The 7,613-nt window shown below is 39.8% G+C and overlaps 2 protein-coding genes and 1 long non-coding RNA gene across 3 annotated transcripts in view; 2 read left to right on the top strand and 1 right to left on the bottom strand.

Annotated features, from left to right (window-relative positions):
• The window catches only part of LOC112156657 (sodium/potassium-transporting ATPase subunit alpha-1), a 17,901-nt gene extending 16,696 nt beyond the window's left edge, over nucleotides 1-1,205 (top strand). The window contains exons 22-23 of the mRNA XM_024288917.2: nucleotides 286-377; nucleotides 1,030-1,205. Coding sequence (XP_024144685.1) covers nucleotides 286-377; nucleotides 1,030-1,058 — 121 coding nt within the window. The 3' untranslated portion in view covers nucleotides 1,059-1,205. The remainder of the gene's footprint in view (nucleotides 1-285; nucleotides 378-1,029) is intronic.
• Nucleotides 1,206-1,224: 19 nt separating this feature from the next.
• Nucleotides 1,225-6,894, bottom strand: LOC118599805. Its single transcript, XR_004949319.1, has 2 exons — nucleotides 6,638-6,894; nucleotides 1,225-3,250 (listed from the first exon to the last, which is right to left on the bottom strand). It is a non-coding gene; the product is annotated as an uncharacterized LOC118599805 (long non-coding RNA).
• The window catches only part of LOC112156656 (sodium/potassium-transporting ATPase subunit alpha-1), a 33,674-nt gene continuing 32,070 nt past the window's right edge, over nucleotides 6,010-7,613 (top strand). The window contains exon 1 of the mRNA XM_024288916.1: nucleotides 6,010-6,244. Coding sequence (XP_024144684.1) covers nucleotides 6,233-6,244 — 12 coding nt within the window. The 5' untranslated portion in view covers nucleotides 6,010-6,232. The remainder of the gene's footprint in view (nucleotides 6,245-7,613) is intronic.

Genomic DNA, 7,613 nt, shown 5'->3' with positions numbered 1-7,613 from the left:
CTTTCACACTTGCGGCTGTAAAATGCTTCAAAGCGCTATTGCTTTCAGCAATCAGACGCAATTTCTTCAGGAATTGCAAATCTAGTCTCTCTCTGTGTCTTTACCTCTGGTTATAACCCTATTTTTGCCACATTACGTGGAACTTTTTCCGCCGTTTTTTTGCCAAAAAAAAAGCTTTTATGTGCTTCTAGAGCGGCTATAATGGCATAAAAATCACTCTTCTAACAGGCTCTGTTTTCCCCTTTTAAGTCTGGTTTGTCACAATGCATTTTTCTGTTATTTAAGGCCCACTTGGTGGTTCTGTGCCTTCCCGTACTCCCTCCTCATCTTCCTTTATGATGAAGCCAGGAGATATATCCTCAGACGCAACCCAGGCGGTAAGAATCCATGTCCTTTTATGGAAACTTTCGATGAATGTAGAAAACTAACAGAAATAACTGTATAACCCTAAAATGTATTTATAGTTTTAAAAGTAATAACTAAAAGTGGAGGTTGTGCCTATTTTTGCGCTGACACAACCCCCTTTTCGGGGTCAGGCGACTGTGGCAGATGGCGGCGTCTAGTGGGAGTTGAACCCTAAACCCACGCCGTTGTTAACGCTGCCCACGGAGCTTCGTGGACGACCCTGGAGCGAGATCCGCTTCTGAGCCACAGATCAGTGAACACGGCCGTCCACAGTGAATAGCGTGTTATCGTCAGAAAGAAGAAGAGAAAAAAAATGACTCAACAGTTTCTGGAAATCCAAAAACAGCTATTTTGAACTATGTTTACAGTGAAAAAGTACTTTTTTTTTAGATCAGAATGGTTGAAGCCTTTGTTATTTTATACCATCATTTCATGAGTAAGCATAAGACGGCAATGCTTATGTCTCTGTTTTTCGCTCTAATTTTTGCTCCCCGCTCAGGTCTTAATTTTTTGGATCACTGTCAGTCAGTTTGAGCGATGACATCATCCAGAATACAAAGCCTGTCATTCTTTTTACGCATGTGAAATAAACCCCTTTTTTATTTTTTTAACTTTGTTTTCCAGGTTGGGTGGAAATGGAAACCTACTACTGAGTCAGCACAGAAGGAGCTTCTACCACCGTTTGCTGCCATGTTACACATTTGTTTGAGATGCTGCATCTCCGTGAAGCGCAGGATGGAGAAGTCGAGCATACCTTAATTTATGTGTCAGTCACAATAAAACATGTCCGAACCATTTTACTCCCGACCTCGTGTTCTGTTTTTTTTTTTTTTTTGTTGTTTTTTTTACACTCACGTGAGAGTTGCTAGATTTGTACGAGTGAGTCACGTCCAGCGACCCGTGAGGGGGGATTATCCACTTCGACAGCTCCCGAACTTCAGAGCGGAGGATGAATATGACAAGTTCACATTAGGACAGACGTTTTGTTGGAACTAGTTAAGCTATCTTTGTTCTACTAGGGTAAAAAAGTCAGTCCATATTTGCATTTATTGTCTAATGATTCTCTAACGGTTTACCACTTCGACAGCTCCCAAACTTCAAAGTGGTAGATAAATATAAAAACTTCAGAGGGTTATGTCCAAACTACCGAAACTATCTTTGTTCCTCTCAGATAAATCGTTAAGCTCGCATTTAATTTTTCATTTATGACGGCCTACTACCTCGACAGCTCCAAAATTCAAAGCAGTGAAAGAAAACAACAAGTACAGAGAAGAAGAAATATTATGTCCAAACTACCTAAACTATGTTTTTTTTTCTTTTAGGATAAAAAGTCAGTACATATTTGCATTTATTGTCTCATTTCATTTATAGCGGTCTACCACTACGACAGCTCCCAAACTTCAGAGTGGTAGATAAATGTAACATCTATAGACGGGGACAGACACTATGTCCGAACTATCTAAACTATCTTTGTTCTATTCTGATTAAAAGTCAGTCAATACTTGCGTTTTTTTCTCTCATTTAGTCCTTAACAGTCTACCACTTTGACAGCTCCCAAACTTCAGAGCAGTGGATGAATATAATGAGTTAAGATAAGAGCAGACATTACAGCCAAACAAACTATCTTTGTGCTTCTAGGATTAAAAAGTCAATCAATATTTATTGTCTTATTTAGTCTACCACTTCGACAGCTCCCACACTTCTGTGCGATGGATAAAAATAAGGAGTTTAGCTGAAAACAGATGTTATGTCCAAACTACCCAAACTATATTTGTTATATTCAGATAAAAAGGAATTCAATACTCTCGTTTATTGTCCCATTTATTCTACAACGGTCTACCACCTCGACAGCTCAAAAATGTAAGTGTTGGATGAATACGACAAATTCGGAGATTATGTCCAAACTACCTGAAATACCTTTGTTTCTAAGACACTGGCGTTGATTTTCTCAATTAGTTCATAACAATCTACCACTTTGACAGCTCCCAAATTTCGGAGCAGTGAATGAATATGATCACTTAGGAGAACAAACATAACATGTATTTTCTCATTATAGCGGTCTACCACCTCGACAGCTCCTAAATAGAGAGATAGATAAGAACTTGGAGTTGCGGTCCATTATCTCAAGATGCCATTGTAGCCAAAGGATTGCTCTGTTGACCGCTACGTCCAAGAGGGCCTCAGTGAAAATTAACCCAGAATCCTCCAGTGCTGTCGTGGTGTTTACATGGCTTGTAATGAAAGCTCCCACGAGTGGTTATCCCGCCATCACGCCAGCCTGATCACAGATGGGCGTCTTCACACACACACTCGAGTGTTTTTACGACCCAAAAGTTAGCGGCGATCTTTTGTTTACTGCAGGGGGTGCTGATGTACGACCAACAGCAAGAATCTGCAAGCGGAAAGGGTGGAGGGGGATGGGCGGAGGAGTTGGTTCTGATCCGATCCGTTGATGAAAACTCCACCGTCTACGATCACGGATTCGTCTTAGGCTGCTCTTCTGCAGACTTAGCACTATCATGCCTTCATTCCTGCCCTCCTTCACAAGCAGGGCCCCCTGCCTGTTGCTATGGCAACTCATTTGAGAGCCCTCTCTCTCTTTCTTTTTTTTTCTTCCCTCCGTCTCTCTCCAACATCTAAATAAAATCGGGGCTATTTATAGAGCGTTGCAGGCGACATGTTAGCTACACTTATTGCACATGCACTGGTGTGTGCGTGCAAAAAAAGCATGTGTTTCTTGTACCGTGTGGACGCAAGAGGGATCTCAGGGAATTGCTGCTGTGCATCCATCTGCGATACGTCCACCTATGGGTTTGTTTGTTTGTTTGTTTGTTTCCTCCAGTTTCTGCAGAGAAATGCAGAAGAGGTCGGCCATTAGTGAAACTCCCCGCCACTGTTTGATCTGTTTATCTCGTCGAGCACTTCAAAGCGGCTGATAAAGTCTGAGAGTGACACCCTCTACCTGTCAGTAAATGTTGTGCAAATGTTACTACTCAAGTACTTTAAAAAAAAAAAGGGGGTTAATGGGACTTCAGATGATGCACATACGGTAGGAGCGTCTTGGCTCATCAGAACAATCAGTTCTGGTAAAGTCGGGCTTACTGTAGATCCAGGGATGAAAGACTAAATCTCTAATTTGTTTTGTGGGATGTAGGGGTTTAGGAGCTTCAGGAGCAGATGCAAATGGCCACAAGGGTGTTGGCGGAAAAAGGGGGTGTCGCACGTCCAAACTAAGACTGCACTGTGATAATCAATGTGTCTTTTCATCACTGCAGGAGGTGGTGGTGGGGGGCTCACAGAGCAGGAAACATCCAAGAGTCGTGGGTCAGAGTCGAGGCTATTTGCAGCCCCCTTTTGTAATAGAGACAAAGAAGTCCAGTAGAAACTCGAGCCAACTGGATTTTTTTCGAGTGGTATTTATTGCCCGCAGACATGATTTGCGCTGATGAGCGTGCTCGCCGCAAGGGGTGAGTCTGCCATCGCAGTAAGTCGGCTTCGGCAAGTCTAGATTTAGTTTCAGGACTTGGCTGCCCGCTATCAGCGCGCAACAACCTTGTCAAAGCAGCAGGGGAAAGGAGGTGTCTGCGAAACCAGCTGTTAGGCCGGGAGAAGTGTAGATGAATCAGGGGTGTGTGCATGTGTGTTTCAGACTGTGGAGCGGCACAAGAGAGACGGCGTGGTGGTGGTGGTGGTGGTGGGGGGTAGCTCTTCTTCTCAGCAGACTTGAGGTTTAAAGAGACATTTATTCACTTTTGCTTCCCGAGCACATTTTGACCAATCAGCATGTTTTGTTTTATTATTTTCAATGAAGTCCTGAGCTTTTTTCTTGGCTGCACTTATTTTGAATGGTGATATATGTTTGGCTAATGTTAAATTCTGTCCTTAACCACACTTATTTTGTTTAGGGTTGTAGGGTCAGGACGACCCGGACCTGAAGTTTGGAGGCCAAGGCTAAAATATGTAAAAACATCACTCTTTTAGCTTTGGAGACATATTCCAATGAAAGATGTGTTTTTGGTGTTTTTAAGATGTTCTTGTTGCATTTTTCTCATTATGGAGGACATACAATACAAATATAATATTGAAATAATTTAAGATTAAAGTTGTGTCCAAATTCCGCCCCTAATCACTATAAAGTGCGTTCGCCATTTTCTAGTGCTGTCCAAATCTACTAATTCCAAAATCAAGTGCACTCAAAATTTCCCAGAAATCCTTGCGAAAAAACTAGCAAATTCGAAATTTCAAACAAAAAAAACGTGTTTAAATGTAGTATTTGAATAAACCATCCACATATTCACCATCAAAACACAGTCATAAATAAACGTTGTGAAATGTTTGTTTTTATTCTATTTTCCCTTCGTGAAATTAGTGACGTCATATCCGGTGTTTAGAAAAACGAAAGAAAAGTAGTGAGCATCCGAATTACCTTTAAAAACCAGGGCACTAAATAGTCCAGCACTATATAGTTTTTTAGCTAGGAATTGGAGGGGAATTTGGACACAGTCTGAAACTGTGTTTCTGACTACTCCTTGTCGTGACAGCGGATTGAAAAGGCTCCTACATAGCTCCAATATTGCTCGCTTTTTTTTCTTTTTGCTACGCTAATGTTAGCTTGGGCTTGTGAGGTGCTATAAGCTAGCAGGAGAGCGTAAACAAAGGAATGTTGGGAAGTTGGCAAGGCTAATTTACGCCCAGCATTTTAAATGTCTGCTAAAAACGTCGTAATTAAAAGACCATCTGGAACTTCTTAACAACAAAAAAATATATATAGTGAGAGGGAGACTTTAATATAACAACATTTAAAATGTTAGCTAGCTGTGCCAGTTGATGGTGAATCTAGTTTTGACAATTATCCCATAGAATACGTGTGACCAAAGACAAAATTTAGCCTTGGACACAGGTGGTTGCTCAAAAATACATGCAAATAACATAAGCTTTTTTTGCATAGTTAAGTTTATTTCAAGATATTTTTTCAGATATTTCTTGTTTGAACAGACAAATTTGGCCAAATTGGATCCAGACAATAAAAATTGGGATAAATCTAAATGATTCTGGACCAGTAGTTTCCCTTTATGTGACCTATAACCTAAGGTTTGAGCTTTTTTTTCTAACTTGGTTTGTTCCAAGTAATAAAATTAAAAATAAAAAAATAAATACAGTTTTAGCTTTGCTTTAGCTTAGTGTTTGGCTAAATCTTCAGAACCAAACTAGTTCTTTTCTTTTAGCAAAATTGTAGCAAAAGTTAGCTTTTTCAAATATAAATATTTATTTTTTATAATAATTGTTAGCAGTATAAAATATTCAATTTTACTGTTAATATTGTTAAAAATATTAACTGGAAAACTTCTGTCTATATTAAAGTTATTTCACCTTTTTATTGGTGCTTTTCCACAAAACTTGTCATAAATATTGGTATTTAGCTAAAATGCATTTTATTCTTTATCCAACGCAAAATAAATGTGTTTTTTATGTTTATGTNAAAAAAAAAAAAAAAAAAAAAAAAAAAAATCCAATGAGGATGCCACGCCCCCTCCGTGGGGTTGCCATGGCAAACCTCCGCGACGTCACAATGGAAGAAACGCTGTCTATAAGTAGAGGAGACTCTGCCGCGGCGGCTCGCGAGCTCGGATGTGTGCTCGGGAGGAGCAAAATATATAAACAAAACAAAAAAACTTCGAAAAAAATAAAGATTAAAAAACATTAGCGAGCACATCCTGTACATTTTTTGATTTATTTTGAATTTTTATCTGTACATATTTTAAAGGTGGAGTTAAATATCTCCAATTTTACTTGAACTAGGAAAAATTATTTCCACATTTGGGCAACCATGGGAAGAGGAGTAAGTATGAATTTTTGTTCCCGTATCTTTCTTGCATTTATTTTATCTTTGAGTTCTATAGAATACTTGTAGCTCGTTCATTCAAACAAGTGGTTTGTGAAATGAATGTTGCGGAGTTTTACGCGAAGGAGCTTCACGTGTTAAAAACGAGGCACACCGTTCTTAAAAAAAGAAGCACACTTTTCGGCACTTCCGTGTTAACTACTCAGGAAACCCTTTTTAACTCGAGACTTGACTTATTTTGGGGCAAAAGTCGGTCAAAAACGCGGAGTATCGCGTTAACATAACGGGGGGAACTGTCGGTAAAGTTTTCTTATGGATGGTGACGTAGCAAAAATTAAACATTTTCAAGCTAGCAAAAAAGAAAAAAAAATAAGAAGAAAATAACGGTACCAATATTTTTTTCTTGTACTTTTCCCTTCCATTCCGAGATAAAAAGCGGTCCGCTGTTAAAGGATACAGTCAAACTTCGAAGAAAAGTCGCCTAAACGAGACCTTTGTGTGAATATTTTGTTCGTTTTTTCAACATTTTCGCTAGTTTATTCGAAGGGGTAACGGTTCCTTGGTGGGAGGGGCTTATTTGTAGCCCAACCCATTATCTTTTACTCTTCTGGGACTTTTTGGAGCTTTGGGACAAAATTATCACATCTGCTTCCCTTGTTTTTGAGTTTTTAAGCTGGCAAATACAAAACATATATTTAGTGGTAGTGTTTTTCAGTGTGGGGAATATAAATGTGACATTTTTCTGATTTTGCACCTAATATTTATCGACTTATAGTTGTTTTTTAGTGTTTTTAATGCAGATTTTGGTGTATTGTTTGCATTTTATGTTTACATTTTTTCTTAATGGTGTAATGTAGCTTAAAATTGACATATTTTACCTTCACTTATGTCAGATTATTATTATTGTTTTGCCCCGTTCTGCTAAAATAGGGCAAAACTGTGCACTTTTGGGGCAAAACATCAATCGTAGCCACACCCTGGCATTCTGCGCAGCGAAAGACTCATTACCAATTCAGCCGAGGAGCGATGGGGAAGAAGGTTTTGGAGAGGGGGGAGAAAGAAAGACGGATCTGGCGGGAGATGCGCGGCAGATCGTCTCATTCATCCTCTTCCTCGCCTCTTAATTTATGATCCTGAAAATCTCTCAGCTCCTTGGCCGCTGTTCTCCCCCCCTTTTTTTCTCCCCCCTGCTCTTCCTCCTGTATGCGATAAAAGCCCTCTGCCCTGCCCCCATCCACCCCCCTCCTACCGCCTCCTCTCCTCAGTTACTGGCAAATATGGAAGAAGTAATCTTCACCGCAAATCCTTCCCGGTGTGAGGAGAGGAAGGATGAGAACTTGTTTAGTTGTAATTGAGAAGAACTTGG

The sequence above is a fragment of the Oryzias melastigma genome, linkage group LG2 (assembly GCF_002922805.2).
Source record: "Oryzias melastigma strain HK-1 linkage group LG2, ASM292280v2, whole genome shotgun sequence".
Lineage (NCBI taxonomy): Eukaryota > Metazoa > Chordata > Actinopteri > Beloniformes > Adrianichthyidae > Oryzias > Oryzias melastigma.
The sequence above is the reverse complement of the archived record's forward strand: the minus strand, read 5'-3'. Positions and strand labels throughout refer to the sequence as shown.